The sequence below is a fragment of the Channa argus genome, chromosome 20, assembly GCF_033026475.1.
Source record: "Channa argus isolate prfri chromosome 20, Channa argus male v1.0, whole genome shotgun sequence".
NCBI classification, from domain to species: domain Eukaryota; kingdom Metazoa; phylum Chordata; class Actinopteri; order Anabantiformes; family Channidae; genus Channa; species Channa argus.
This window is the reverse complement of record NC_090216.1, coordinates 11,718,435-11,732,283: the sequence shown is the minus strand read 5'-3', so window position 1 is coordinate 11,732,283 and position 13,849 is coordinate 11,718,435. Positions and strand designations below refer to the sequence as shown.

At 39.8% G+C, this 13,849-nt stretch overlaps 4 protein-coding genes across 4 annotated transcripts in view; 2 read left to right on the top strand and 2 right to left on the bottom strand.

The window, feature by feature from the left end:
* The window catches only part of LOC137106139 (putative protein MSS51 homolog, mitochondrial), an 8,534-nt gene extending 3,243 nt beyond the window's left edge, over positions 1-5,291 (top strand). The window contains exons 4-7 of the mRNA XM_067489175.1: positions 44-168; positions 383-946; positions 3,894-3,987; positions 4,489-5,291. Coding sequence (XP_067345276.1) covers positions 44-168; positions 383-946; positions 3,894-3,987; positions 4,489-4,663 — 958 coding nt within the window. The 3' untranslated portion in view covers positions 4,664-5,291. The remainder of the gene's footprint in view (positions 1-43; positions 169-382; positions 947-3,893; positions 3,988-4,488) is intronic.
* A 152-nt stretch (positions 5,292-5,443) lies between these two features.
* On the top strand, positions 5,444-8,993 carry LOC137106140 (putative protein MSS51 homolog, mitochondrial). The gene is made up of 6 exons (XM_067489176.1): positions 5,444-6,372; positions 6,859-7,008; positions 7,093-7,217; positions 7,356-7,919; positions 8,045-8,138; positions 8,457-8,993. The coding sequence occupies exons 1-6, from the start codon at positions 6,356-6,358 to the stop codon at positions 8,659-8,661; spliced, it is 1,155 nt and encodes a 384-aa protein (XP_067345277.1). The 5' UTR covers positions 5,444-6,355; the 3' UTR covers positions 8,662-8,993.
* A 98-nt stretch (positions 8,994-9,091) lies between these two features.
* LOC137106142 (myeloid-associated differentiation marker-like protein 2) lies at positions 9,092-10,093 on the bottom strand. Its single transcript, XM_067489177.1, has one exon. It carries the CDS (start codon positions 9,975-9,977, stop codon positions 9,150-9,152), a length of 828 nt encoding a protein of 275 aa, XP_067345278.1. The 5' UTR covers positions 9,978-10,093; the 3' UTR covers positions 9,092-9,149.
* A 1,885-nt stretch (positions 10,094-11,978) lies between these two features.
* Positions 11,979-13,034, bottom strand: LOC137106049 (myeloid-associated differentiation marker-like protein 2). The gene has a single exon (XM_067489055.1). It carries the CDS (start codon positions 12,906-12,908, stop codon positions 12,075-12,077), a length of 834 nt encoding a protein of 277 aa, XP_067345156.1. The 5' UTR covers positions 12,909-13,034; the 3' UTR covers positions 11,979-12,074.
* Positions 13,035-13,849: the final 815 nt, after the last annotated feature.

Sequence of the window (13,849 nt, the reverse complement as noted above, 5' to 3'; positions counted from 1 at the left end):
GTTTGTTTCCAATCCTTATTGTATTTTTGTAATTTTCACCCAGGTGCTTGAATGTGTACTATTGCACCAAGGACTGTCAGAGGAAGGACTGGCCTCAGCACAAAAAGGTTTGCAAGACACTGCGTTTGGTGGCCATTGACAGACTAGTGGAGTGGCTCATGTTCACTGGTGAGACATAAATAAGTTGTGCCATTTAAACTGAAATGCCCCAATAATTGTTTGATTTCACAAAAGAGAAATCATCATAACGAGATGGCATATTTTAAAGAGACAATAAAATGACAGAAACTGCAGGGCTGGGGCATTTTTGTATTTTGATTTCTTAATTAAATGTAAATAAAATTGAACTCTAATTCAATTTAATTATAAATGTTCCACACAGGAGACCTACCATTCCCTACTGAGAAGTGGTCCAAGACAGCGTCTGAGGTGAAAAGCTGGGATGACTGGCTGCCCATGCAGGAGGACCTCACATCACGTCTGGAAGCCATTTTGTCTGGTTCTAACACAACAACCCTTTGGAAAAATGCCAGTAGGCCACGGCCTGATGACACTGACCTACGACAATCTTTGTGGCGCATTCAAAGCGAGTTCCTCTCTCGGGTTCTTACAGTCGGAATGGCCATACAACACTTTGGCTTGGATCCATATGCTAAACCCCTTACTATTCACCTAGCAGGGGCATCCCACAATGAGACCATGGGAGCCAGACTGACTGACTATGATGAGCTGAACCACATGTTTCCTGCACATCAGGGCATTGAAATAGTCATGGTGGGACCGGAAGTTGTGGATGGACCCATCGTGAGGCCTCCTCTCAGGGCATTTGGCCCCAAGAAAATGGTCTACATTAGTGCCTACAAGGGCCTCTACCATCAGTTCTGGGAGGATGTAGTGGAGAAAGAGGAAGCAGCCAAGCCAGATCTGGTGGTTGGATTTCATCCTGGTATGCACATACAACTTCCTGCTAAGTATAAACTAATAAAAGCAGAAGATAGTTGTGGTTGAAATAAGCTTTCACCTTAAATGTCTTTTATATCAGCAAAAAACGAACATAATGATCACAGCAGCCATAAAGAGAAACAGTCCAGCTTAAGTGGTTAGTTGAACCAGTGACTTGTCTCCCTTTATGCTTAGCTGACAATTACCTCTTTCAGGGAACAGAGCAAGTAGAAGACTCACTAGATGTGGCCTTTTCATTAGGAGCAGGCTTTTATTGGGGGGTTTGGGTGATTAATGGGAGCAGCTGGGAAAGAGTTTGGCGTCTGATTGCTGGACTCAGCATAACGTTGGTAAGATGCCCTTTTGAAATGGGTTTCTCAGTCCTACCCCCTTGGATTCGCTCTGTTGCATACTGCATGCCACATTCATGTGCAAAACCATTTAAAATAAACTCTCCCTCCCTGTTCTGTCTTTAGTCAAATAATGTTGGTATGAAAACTCTTTTTTAAGTAGTTTATAGGTATTACTCTTGCAATTGGCAGCTACAATTCTTCCCTACTTCATGACAAATAGCACAATAGACTGTAACATTCTCACTTTCACTCACCAACTGTCAGCCGTCACAGACAGCCAGCTGATTAAAGTGGCACTATAACTCTACACCTCCTAAGCCCTTGCACTGAATTCATTCTCAGCCCCTTTAACCTGCAAAAGACCAGTAAATCCCAGACTCAACCACACCCATAACTCCTAGCTCAGTTATCACCCCAGGCTCCACTGGAGCTAAATATACAGGAATCAGTCACCCTGTGAGTAAACCGTGTGAGCGCCTGGCTGCATTTCATACTGCAAAGCTGGCAGAGCACTGCATTATGACACTGTTTAAGTGATAGCGAAGCAGACGGCATGAAACAAGGAATCAAAAGAAAAGTGTGTGTGTTTGTGTGAAAGTCACAAAGAGAAATACAATGAGTTGGAGGAAAGCTAGAAGAAACAAAAAGCTGATAAAGAGAGGAAACAGAAAGTCACTGACCTTAGAGAATACGAAAGGGATGGTGATGTCAGCTGTCAGCTCTCACAAAGGGATTGATGTGGGGGCAAGTGATGTCACCCAAAGAAAGACTGACCCCTGGAAACAGGAGCCTCACCAACACAAACACAACACCAAATTGGTTTTTCATTTCCTATTTTTCAAAAACATGGTTTTTACACCACACAAGCAAATCTACTACTATTAACAGCAACTTCATCCACTGTACCGCCCACATTTGCACTGGTGCAAAGCAATTGTCACAGTCATTAACAAGCAGACAGCAGCATCTCTTTGCCAGTTCACCTGCTGAAAATGTCTTAACACTCCTTGTTAAATGTTTTATCATTATGGAAAGTGTAACCTCATTGATCATTATTCACATCCAAATCCTCTCTTTCTGCAGCATGAAAGATGTGGCAGGCAGTGATATTATGACACCAGCCACGGGTCCTGCACACCACTATGTACATTTCAGAAGGGCTCATGCTTTAACGAATCTATATTTTGCATTCATAATTCTCACATGCATACGTTTTCCAAATGTGATTGAATATGAATCCGTGATTAGACTGACAAGTATAGTGAGACTCTAATGTAAGGATGGATATTTACTATTTGCTGCAACCTGAGGGCTACTCACACTATCCTGCTGCTTGGAAAAAACATTCATATTAAACATACTAACATAAAGCAGCGTCAGGGGAAATTGACAGCTTAATATGCCGCTGGAATTTGACATTATCTTAAATACTTATTGTCTATGTCTACATCAGAGAATGTCTAGTGAGGGGGGAGTTAAGTTGGAACAAGCCTTCTAGTCCTGGTATAGTTCAGCTTGTTTGGAGCAAAATTAAATTTGTCACATTGATTTAAAATCAGAATAAATGCCAAACACTGTCAGCAGCACATCCAGAAGGAAATGTATATTAGTTTGATAAGAAAGACATTGGAGACTAATCCTAGTGTAATTTGTTTAATCTTCACCTCACAGGGTAAGACTTTATTTTCACTCTGCACCGGTATTTGGAGAAACAGACAGCTCAGTAAATGTTTTTTAGTGTGTGTGTCATTCAGCTGACATATTCAGGGAGGTATGCTGCAAGTGTGGCTTATTAAGTTTCCAGGGGTATGAAAACTCACCGTCTTGCTATGCTCTGCACATTAAAGATTGTGCTCTTCTTACCGATTTGAAGTGGGTCGGTATCATCTAGAAAACAATGTGATGTTACATCCTTCCACAGCACATGAATTCTAATTTATTTTCTGCTTAAATCAAAGTGTGATCATTGTTTTTTGTGGTGACAAAGAACCTGTTAACTGTTCTGGTTTGTACTGAAGATTGAAACTGTACTGTTTTAGTTTATCCAGTAATCCCAAAGCATATTTTAAGGAATAGATGGCGTTTAATTTAAAACCTTTGCAGCATCAAATCAACAACAACTAGCAAGTGAGGGCACTGGTGCATTAAGCTGCTAAATATCCAGACACCACTACACTGAAAACATTAGCTACTAAGGCGGTGAAGAACCAGGTGAAAACACAACTTCAAACCAATGCTATCGTTTGTCCATTTATGTTAGAAATGTAAAAGGAAACTGTTAAAATGTTTTCCACATCAACTTAACAACATGACTATACTGTATATCAGTGTTCTTTTTGCAGGGATAAACAAAGGCAAAGACAAAGACAAAACACCAAGTATTAAAGGATTTTAACAGTGAAAGAAATAAAAGATGATGCTCATCATAAAATGATGATGCTCTTAATTCTTTCTTCTACTAGCATGAAGTACAGTGGGTTGATAGTCTTGTTTTAGATCTAAAAGTAATGTTGTATGACTATTTCTACTTTAGGGCCTTGAATGTGGATCTCACTGATCTAACAGCTTTTGTGTGTGTGTTTAATGTTTTGAACACAGGTTTTCATGCTAACCAGGGTCTGGTAGAAGGATGGTTGCCCACACTTCTGCTGCTCAGAGACTTTAACATCCCTTCTTTCTTCACCGTGTTCAGGTTAGTCCCACAACTTAAAAACATCACCTTTTTATTATTCGCCAACAGAGACAATACCGTCAAATTCCTTGCCCTTTTGGCAATAGTGAGTACTTGAAAAGCTTTGTACCCAAGGGCCTATATTAATCCACGCTGTATACCACTTGCTATCAGAACTTAGATAAATGTCTTAAATGAAGAATATAGCACATGTCCTTATACCGTACTGCACCAATCCTTCCACACTTTGTTTGTTTAATGGCCACGTTGAAGATGTGTTTCTTCTGCTGCAGGCTGCTCTCAACAAACTCCCCCCGTAGACTGTAACGTGATGATATAGCAGCTATTGATGATGTACTCTTTCTCTTCCTGAAGAATTTCTCTCTCAAATTGTTTTCTTGCTGGTGGATGTTAAAATAACTCTCTAAACAGATGTTTAATCACTCACCGGTCTCTCACGATGACCATAAAGCTAAGCTTAGTTGATTTATTGATTCCTTTACTGTTTCTTTGTCCCTGCAGCGAGCTGGAGCTCAAGTACTCGCTGCAGATCCTGCTGGAGTTAGAGATGCACATCAGGGACAGTGGACCCAACCCATTCATCTCACAGAAACCGGAGCAGGTCCAGGCCTGTCCAAACAAACCCCCAGTCTACTGCAACTCCCACTACATCTGTTTCCAGGGACTGCTGCAATGAGAAGCGGTTTAAAAGGCCAGATCCAGAAAATTGAGAGATTATCATGTGGCTGTAAGGGTCTCATAAGTCCTCTTCTTTAAAGGTCATTTTCAAAACAAGATTTTAGAAAACTCTGGTGTTCTTGAGGGTCCTTCTGGAGCCTTGAGACTTGGACATTATTCAGCTGTGTTGCCACTTGGCAAATGTGGACACTAAGGGACACATTCATTATGGGGCATAGAGCGTTTTAGAAAAAGCAGCTTCACTGCTGCAATAGCATACTAAACACTGGCCTTTGAATTCTGAGATCATTAATTAATGAGACATATCACAGAACTCACTCAAAGCTCATTTTGTAGGATGATGGGGCCTCAGGGCACCAGCTGGTCACAAAGGTTGGTGCTCTGTTGGTGCCCTGAAGTTACATGGTTGTCGGATTTAAAGGGTCATGGCTATACATACATAATGAGACCAACATTATTTCACTCATCATTCGACTGTTGCCTGTAATTTTTCCTGCAGCTATAGGCCTACTCCCATATCTCACAATGGCTGCATAAAATCTGATCATCTGCATACTAATGTTCCCCGTGATGTAAATGACACATAAATAAATGATACATTGCCACAGAGCCTGACATTAACAGAACTGTGAGGGATTTGTTCTATTTCACTTTTATGAATCTGTTTGTCATTGACTTTTTAATTGTGATTAATTGTCTGTCTTCTGGCGTATATAGATGTTCTGTTGTTGAACCTCTTTAACATACAGTATGTCTATACTACAGTCAGCTGATCACCAAGGAATTGTTATCTATATTCAATGGAAACACCTAAACATGAATTTTTAACAATAAAAAGAGCAAAAGCCAAGCAACATATTTGTTTACACTATAATTTTCAGCTGTATTCAGGACATATTACTGTATATCATATTAATAGTACACTATACTATGCAATTACAGTCCAGAACAAAGATGATAAGTAGCAACCTGAACATAAATACTTTACTTATTGAATCCTACTACATGGTATTACACAGGACATGGACAAATGATAGGACTTGTTTCATTTCACTATAATTTACAAATGATTATTACTGTCAATGATCTAATATAACAGATGTTTCCACAAGATGGTAAGGGGCTGCAGAAATTAGAAACTGTAATTGTAGAAATAACAAAAGTGTATGCTCTGTGTCTACTGGATTAATATGTGAAAACAATTAATGACGCCGTTGCCACTGTGTTAAACATAACATCTCCGTATTCGTCATGTGTTCGTTGTTCATTATTAGTTATTATTACAGGCTGATACTGACCTCTAGTGGATCAAGTGGTACAACGCACAAAAAAGTCTGGGTGAATTTGAAACTGTGGAGGCTTAGGAACACTTGTGGCTACAGTATGTCCTAGTGGGTTGGCATTGGAAACTTTTTGCTAAACTTATATTCTGATTAAACCTAATTCTGGGGTAAATCATATTCATTCAATGGTTTATAAAGCTTATTGCTACGAAAGCACAAATCATTGCTATGATTATGTAAGGCATATGACTCCTGTGAAGTCAGGAATAATATAGAGTTGCCAGACCTTTCTAGAAGGCAAAGCACAGGTGCTATATCTGACAGCCCCCAACAGGCCACTCAGATAACATACCAGGGGAGCACCAGAGCAAGAAACAGAGCAACTACTGTGTGAGACTCGTTTACAAATGACAGAAACTGAGAGGTAAGAAGGTTTTATGCATGAGACTGGCTGTTCCTTTAGCATGTAGTTTAATGTGGGAGAACATTTCCAAATTAAGATGACAGAATTACATTTCAATGACATTTTGACATGTTAACCACAGCCTGTCAATACCTTGGCTGCCTGCTGTTCCATCATCTTTCTGTCCAACTTGTCACCAGCTCTAGAAAGCTTTTCTGAAAGATCTTTACACGTGAGCTAATAAACTGATGAATCTGCCACACGATCCCTCTTCACCTCTCTTCTTCCTGGAGCAACTGCCCCGAGAATAGAAGAGTGTAGGCTTCAGTAGACTTTCGTGTGCCAAGTCATAAGTGACAGTCATACTGATCATGTTTTCTGCAATGGGAACACTGGCTTGTGGTGTTTGTAACTTCATTGTCTACAACGTACTGAACAGGCAATCATTAGATTTTATTGTATTGCGTGTAGTGTGAGCATATAAGTTACTATAACTTGTCCCTGCAGGGCAGTTCTGGAGACCAAGGATAAACCCTTAGCCTTCCGGTCTCAAAAAGACATGTTTGACAAAATGGAGGAATCCTTCAAAGTGTGTGCACACTGTGAGAAGAGGCCAAATCAACTCTCAAATCCACAGAACTTAAAGCGTTGTAGTCGGTAAGAGAAAACACACCAAATGTTTCTTTATTAAATTTAGAGATTTTAGTTAATAATCTCAATTCTTGTTCTTTCTTTGGACAGATGTCTAAATGTTTATTACTGCTGTAAAGATTGTCAGAAAGAGAACTGGCCCAAACATAAGAAGCTCTGCTCACAGTTGCGTCTAGCTGCCATTGACAGAGTTGTTGAGTGGCTGGTGTTCAAAGGTAAAAATTAATTACACTCAAACTTGAGAAAAGCAACAAATGGTGGAATGTGTAACAAAGGATAATTACCAATACTCACAAACTGTGTATACTTCTAATTTACTTGACTAATTTAGTTTTTTTTACCTCTGTCATTAGGAGACCTTCCGTTCCCTACAGAAAAATGGTCAAAGCCCCAGTCAGAAGTTAAAGGATGGGATGACTGGCTCACAATGCAGGGAGATCTCACAGCTCGCCTCGATCCCATTTTTAATGGAGCAAACATGAAAGACTTGTGGACAAACGCTGGCAGATCCCGGCCTGACGATGAGGATCTGAAACAGTCTCTGTGGAGGGTCTGTAGTGAGTTCTTCTCCAGGCCGCTGACCATAGCCTGGGGGATGAGGCTGTTTGGCCTTAACCCTTATTCCAAGCCACTCACTGTTCACCTGGTGGGGGCAGGCCAAAGTGAAACACTGGCAGCAAGACTGACTGACTACGATGAGCTGAACAACATGTTTCCTGGACATCAAGGCATTGAGATAGTCATGGTAGGACCCGAGGTGGCGGATGGTCCTATTGTGAGGCCTCCTCTTAGAGCATTTGGCCCAAAGCAGCGTGTCTACATCAGCGCCTACAAGGGCCTCTATCACCAGTTCTGGGAGGATCTGGTAGAGAAGGAGGAAGCAGCCAAGCCAGATCTGGTAGTTGGATTTCATCCCGGTGAGGACACATTTATAAGGCATAAATTCTCTTTTTTACCATGAATTAAAATGTGTCCCAGTAAATGGTTAACTAAACTGTGAACTCATCTTGCTTTCTTTTCTTCTACATGTTTTTATTTCAAGGGTTTGATGCCAGTCAAGGCCTAGACCAGGGTTGGCTTCCAACACTCCTGCTCCTCAGGGATTATGACATTCCTTCTCTTTTCACTGCTCTCAAGTAAATGTTAAATGCCTCCTTACTCCAGAATATTCACACACAAACACAAAACCTGACAGTAGCTTGTTTGCAGATTACTGTGCATATTACAAATGCAATGAGGAAAAGATCTGTGAAAAAGGAGTTTACTGAGAACATGAATCATCTTAAAATTATGTAAAACAGTATTTGGTTAAGTGCTTATTCTTAAGAAACAACCCCTCTCCACCAGGGGTCAGCATGTACCTGATCAGTGTAAACAGCTGATAGTCTCCCTCTATCCTAATCATATCCATTGCAGCATAGATGCACTGATGTTTCTTGTCTTCCTGTCCACAGTGAGGCCGAAATGACCTACTCTCTGCAGATCCTCTTAGAGCTGGAGATGGACATGAAGGGAAGCGGAGCCAACCCCTTTGCCTCTCTGAAACCAGAAGTGGTGGGTTCAAGTCCCAACAAGCCACCTGTGTACTGCAACTCCCATTACTTGTGCTTTCAGGGTTTACTGGAGACTGTGGAGTTTGAAGAACCAGAGGAGGCTTGATGAAGAGCTTCAGTGCACACATCATGCTGCCTGGTTGGCTTATAGCTGCAAATCCCATTTTTTTTTCTGCATTTTTTTAAAATGTAATTTTTTTTTTTGGAATAGTTTAGAAGTAGTGTACAAACACATTTATTGTAATATGTTTCTGTCAGTGTACAGGTGTGTATGCCATTTGAATCCACTATCTAAATTTCAAGGCCTGCAGCTGCCAGAGTTGTAACATTTGAATATACTATCGCTGAACTATTATGTTAGCCAGCAAACGTGATTGAAATAGTCAAATGTCTACTGGAATTAAGTCAACAATGTATTTATTAAAATGCAAAACTATATTATACCTGTTATTCCTCTCTTCTCCTCCCTTTATACACATCTTTTTAAATGTATTTTCTTGCATTATGCACTTACACACGTGAGTCCTCTAAATGCATTTTGTCATCACGAGGTTATACCTCTTTCAGGTTTATGATTTAGTAAAATCAGCATTTCTAGCGAGATTTGATTGAAAAAAACAGATCTACAATGTAAAAGACAAGGTTGACTATTGCTCCAATGGTGACAGTGTTCAGGTTTGCATTGGAACACTGGCCACAGATGTAAAGATCATATTGATGCCGTTTATAACCAAAGAAAGGCCAAAGAATGACAGCGACCAGGTACAACAGCACTGCCAACACGTTGAACACAATCTCCATCACATTAAGTCCAAATGAGAGTAGATGCTGCAGCAGCCTGAGCACAATTATGACCAGAGTGACAAGGAGGCAAACAGCAAACACAGTGATGCTGATTATCAAACCAAGAGGACGAAATAACCATTCAGCAGTTACAAATTGATCAGTGGCAGCAGTGAGAATAATACAAGCTAAAAAAGCTTCTGCTATGCGAAGAACCCCTCTCCGGCCGCACAGATATGCGCTTGACTTTTTTTGTTGTATAGAGTCAACCAGGAAAACAACGGTGGCAACTACAGAGAAGATAAAACACACGAAGTCGATGATGCAGGACAGACAGATAAAAACAACTACAAAGATAATTGTGGCAGAGGTGATCATCACGGCACACAGGGTAGTCAGCCCACAGGTCAGGTCAGCCCAGTCAGGGAGGAAGGCAGCCAGGAGGATGTGCAACATTCTGTCCTCCACCACACTCAGCACCAAAGGCACAGTGATGCAGAAAAGCCAGACAAACTGACACCACACGCCCCATGGAGTCAACATCCTGTTTCTGAAGATGACGATGATAAGAGATGAAGCACTGAAGATTATTTCTAGGAGGCGTAAAATGCCTTGACAGCCTTTAAATGGGCCGAACATGATTTCCAAATTAGGAACTCCAGACGTTGAAGTCAAACGGTGCAAAGTCAAATCCTTGTGTAGGCCCGTTTACCTTCCTTTTAGCTATTTAATCTCCATTGGAGAACAATTCTTTCCTCGGCTACTGCTGCTTTATTCGTATACTGAAATGAGACCATGTGTTATATGACAGACACGCCTCACTCACACATTTTCTTGTATTCAAATTTCTTGGTTCAGGAACCGTTTATCAGAAACGTTTTTTTTTAACAGGCTACTTCTCTTAATAGACACTAAAGAGGCTGAATCTATTGTTTTAATCTATTGGTTTTTTTAGTACTTCATGTCTATTTTTATGTTGGTTATTAAGGCTACAGGTACTTTTTCAGGAATCAAAACACTGAACTACTGAACACTGCTAAAATGACCAGAATGTATCTGAAAAAACTCGATCAGCAAAAGGTCTGTCAAAAGAAGACAGAAGACAAGTATTACTAAGCCATTAATCAGGAAGGAAAACATGGTCTAAGGCTTGTCTAGGACTAAGACATACTAACATTTAACAAACTCTTTACTGCTAAATATGTGTTTGACCTTTATGAAAGTAACAGATATATGGCAGCGAAGGAAAGATATTTTTAAGAAAAACACCTGTTCTGTTTCTGCTGTCTATACATAGTCCAGGTAGGGATCTAAAATTATTTTCTGGGGTGGCCAAATTGGGGCACATACTCAAAATGAGGTAGCAGATTTAGGAAAATATTTAAAAGGTTCAAAGCTCAATTAAAACCTTTGCTGATTCTGTTTGTTCAGTACAAGGAATTCCAAACATATGTACTTAACATGTTCCATTATTTTTCATTCAAAATGGTCAGAAAGAATCACTAACCTCTCTGTAAAGGTTTGTATCTGTACAGCTGAGGTAGTCACAACAAAAAGTAATGGCACTGTTTGCAATGTTTTGGTTTTCTGCATAAATTGATCATAAAATCGCTTCTGATCTTCATCAAAGTCCCAAATATAAACAAACATAATCTTTCTAAGGTGATCTGCCATTTTCATTTAATTGTGTTCAATAAAGACATAAACTCTACACTGATGTCATTAAATATCAATTAGAGGCAGGTGTTAGCAAACCTACAGTCAAAGATCAAGTGCTTTTGACTTGTTCCTTGAGAAGGTGTTTTGCTCATCAATTTGGAGTTTTTTTGTCAGATGCCCTTCCTGCTGTAACCCTCCCATTTTGTCGTGGCTGTGGTGGGATTTAGGCCCACTGCCTTCTGTTTTCCAACCCAATGCTCTGCCACAGAGCCACCAGGCCCCAGCTGTTAGCAAACCTTGAGGCTAATCAATAAATAACAAGAATGGAGGTGTGGATTACAATGACTATGACTCATAAAGCCATTCCCCTGTCCACCCGGGATCAGCAAGTAGCTGATCAGTGTAAACGGCTAATAGTCTCCCAACTTGCACAGTGACATTATTTGCAATAATATTGAGTAAATATACTTTTTACGTTTCTGATAAATGTGTTACCTCCACAACAATACTCTCCCTCTATCCTAATCATATCCATTGCTGCATAGATGCACTGATGTTTCTCTTCTTCCTGTCCACAGTGAGGCCGAAATGACCTGCATTTTCTTATAATGTAATTTTTTTTTTGGAATAGTTTAGAAGTAGTGTACAAACACATTTATTGTAATATGTTTCTGTCATTGTACAGGTGTGTATGCCATTTGAATCCACTATCTAAATTTCAAGGCCTGCAGCTGCCAGAGTTGTGACATTTGAATATACTATCTCTGAACTATTGTGTTAGCCGGGAAAAAATAAAACTTGATTAAAATAGTCAAATGTCTACTTAAATTAAGTCAACAGTGTATTTACTAAAATGCAAAACCATATTATACTGTTATTCCTCTCTTCTCCTCCCTTTATACACATCTTTTTAAATGTATTTTCTTGCATTATTCACTTACACAAGTCAGTCCAATAAATGCATTTTGTCATCACAAGGTTTCACATACCACTTTATAAGTTGTATCAATTATATACACACAAAGAATACGATATGGACATAGCAGTTTACATTTTAAGTCTACATTTTAAGCAATATTAGAAACATAAAACCAGGTCTAGAATGTAAAAGACAAGGTTGATAATGGCTCCAATGGTGACAGTGTTCATGTTCGCATACGAACACTCGCCACAGATGTAAGGATTGTATTCATGTCGCTTGTAACCAAAGACAGGCCAAAGAATGACAGCGACCAGGTACAACAGCACTGCCACAATGTTGAACACAATCTCCATCACATTAAGTCCAAATGAGAGTAGACATTGCAGCAGCTTGAGCAGATTGAGCACAATGATGACCACAGTGACAAGAAGGCAAACAGCAAACACAATGATACAGCATGTCAAACCAAAAGGATGAAAGGACCATTCAGCATTTACAAAATGATCAGTGGCAGCAGTGAGGATAATACAAGCTATAAAAGCTTCTGCTGTGCGGAGAACCCCTCTCCGGCCGCACAGATATCCACTTGGTAACATCTTCCTTTGATTTACCGTATCACACAGGAAAACAACAGTGGCAACCAGGGAGAAGATAAAACACAGGATGTCGACGATGCAGGAAAGACAGACAAAAACAACTAGGAAGATAATTGTGGCAGAGGTGATCATCACAGCACACAGGGTAGTCAGCCCACAGGTCAGGTCAGCCCAGTCAGGGAGGAAGGCAGCCAGGAGGATGTGCAACATTCTGTCCTCCACCACACTCAGCACCAAAGGCACAATGATGCAGAAAACCCAGACAAACTCACACCACACGCCCCATGGACTCGTCATCTTGTCTCTTAAGATGACAATAATAACAGGTATTGCGCTGAAGATTATTTCCAGGAGGCGTAAAATGCCCTGACAGCCTTTGAATGGGCCACACATGATGCCAAAATTAGGAACTCCAGATATTGATGTTAAACACTCTAAAGTCAAATCCTTGTGTAGGCCAGTTTACTCAAGACGAACATTCCTTTTTGCTATTTAATCTCCATTAGAGAATAAAATATTTCTCGGCCACTGCCGCTTTATTCGTATACTGAAATGAGACCATGACAGACACGCCTCATTAATACATTTTCTTGTATTCAAATTTCTTGGTTCAGGAATCATTTATCAGAAACGTTTTTTTTAACAGGCTACTTCTCTTAATATTTATTCAGCAGTCAATATTAAGACTGAGCAAAATTAATAAGCAAAAAGGGGACCTGGGAAAGAGCATTACAATACTACTTTGCTAATAAATTGACCAGAAAAAAAATGTATGTCTGCTTTTTATCTGTGTAAAATATAGTGAATTCAACTGTAAATTGAATAGTTTTTTCTGTAATTGAATTACAAACAGAAATCAAACAATTCTTTGCACTTTCTTGTGCTTCACACGGACAAGAATCTAAACACACACGTACATTGAGGTGGTTCTAATGTTTGGCCATCCTATTTAAAAACGATGAGGTCGACAAAAGATTAGAACCCCCTCTTCTTATACTCCACTCCAGTACGACTCCACAACCCACTTTGACCTCAGCAATAAACACATAGTAGGATTATCACCTTTCTGACAGTTTTAACCTAAAAACTGAGAAATTATAACCTTGTTAAAGTAGAATTCATGGCAGAGCCACTGTATTGGGTTAGATTAGATTGCACAAGTGCTCATAATTTTATGCCTGATAGGTGTATGCAGTACCTTTCTGTCCCTTTCACACACAGACATATATATTTTCTTACGAGTTTATATAGCACAGAAAAACACAAGATCACAAGTAGGCCTTTTAATACAATGTCACTTTATTCTTAAAGCACACCCATTTCTTTATACTCCA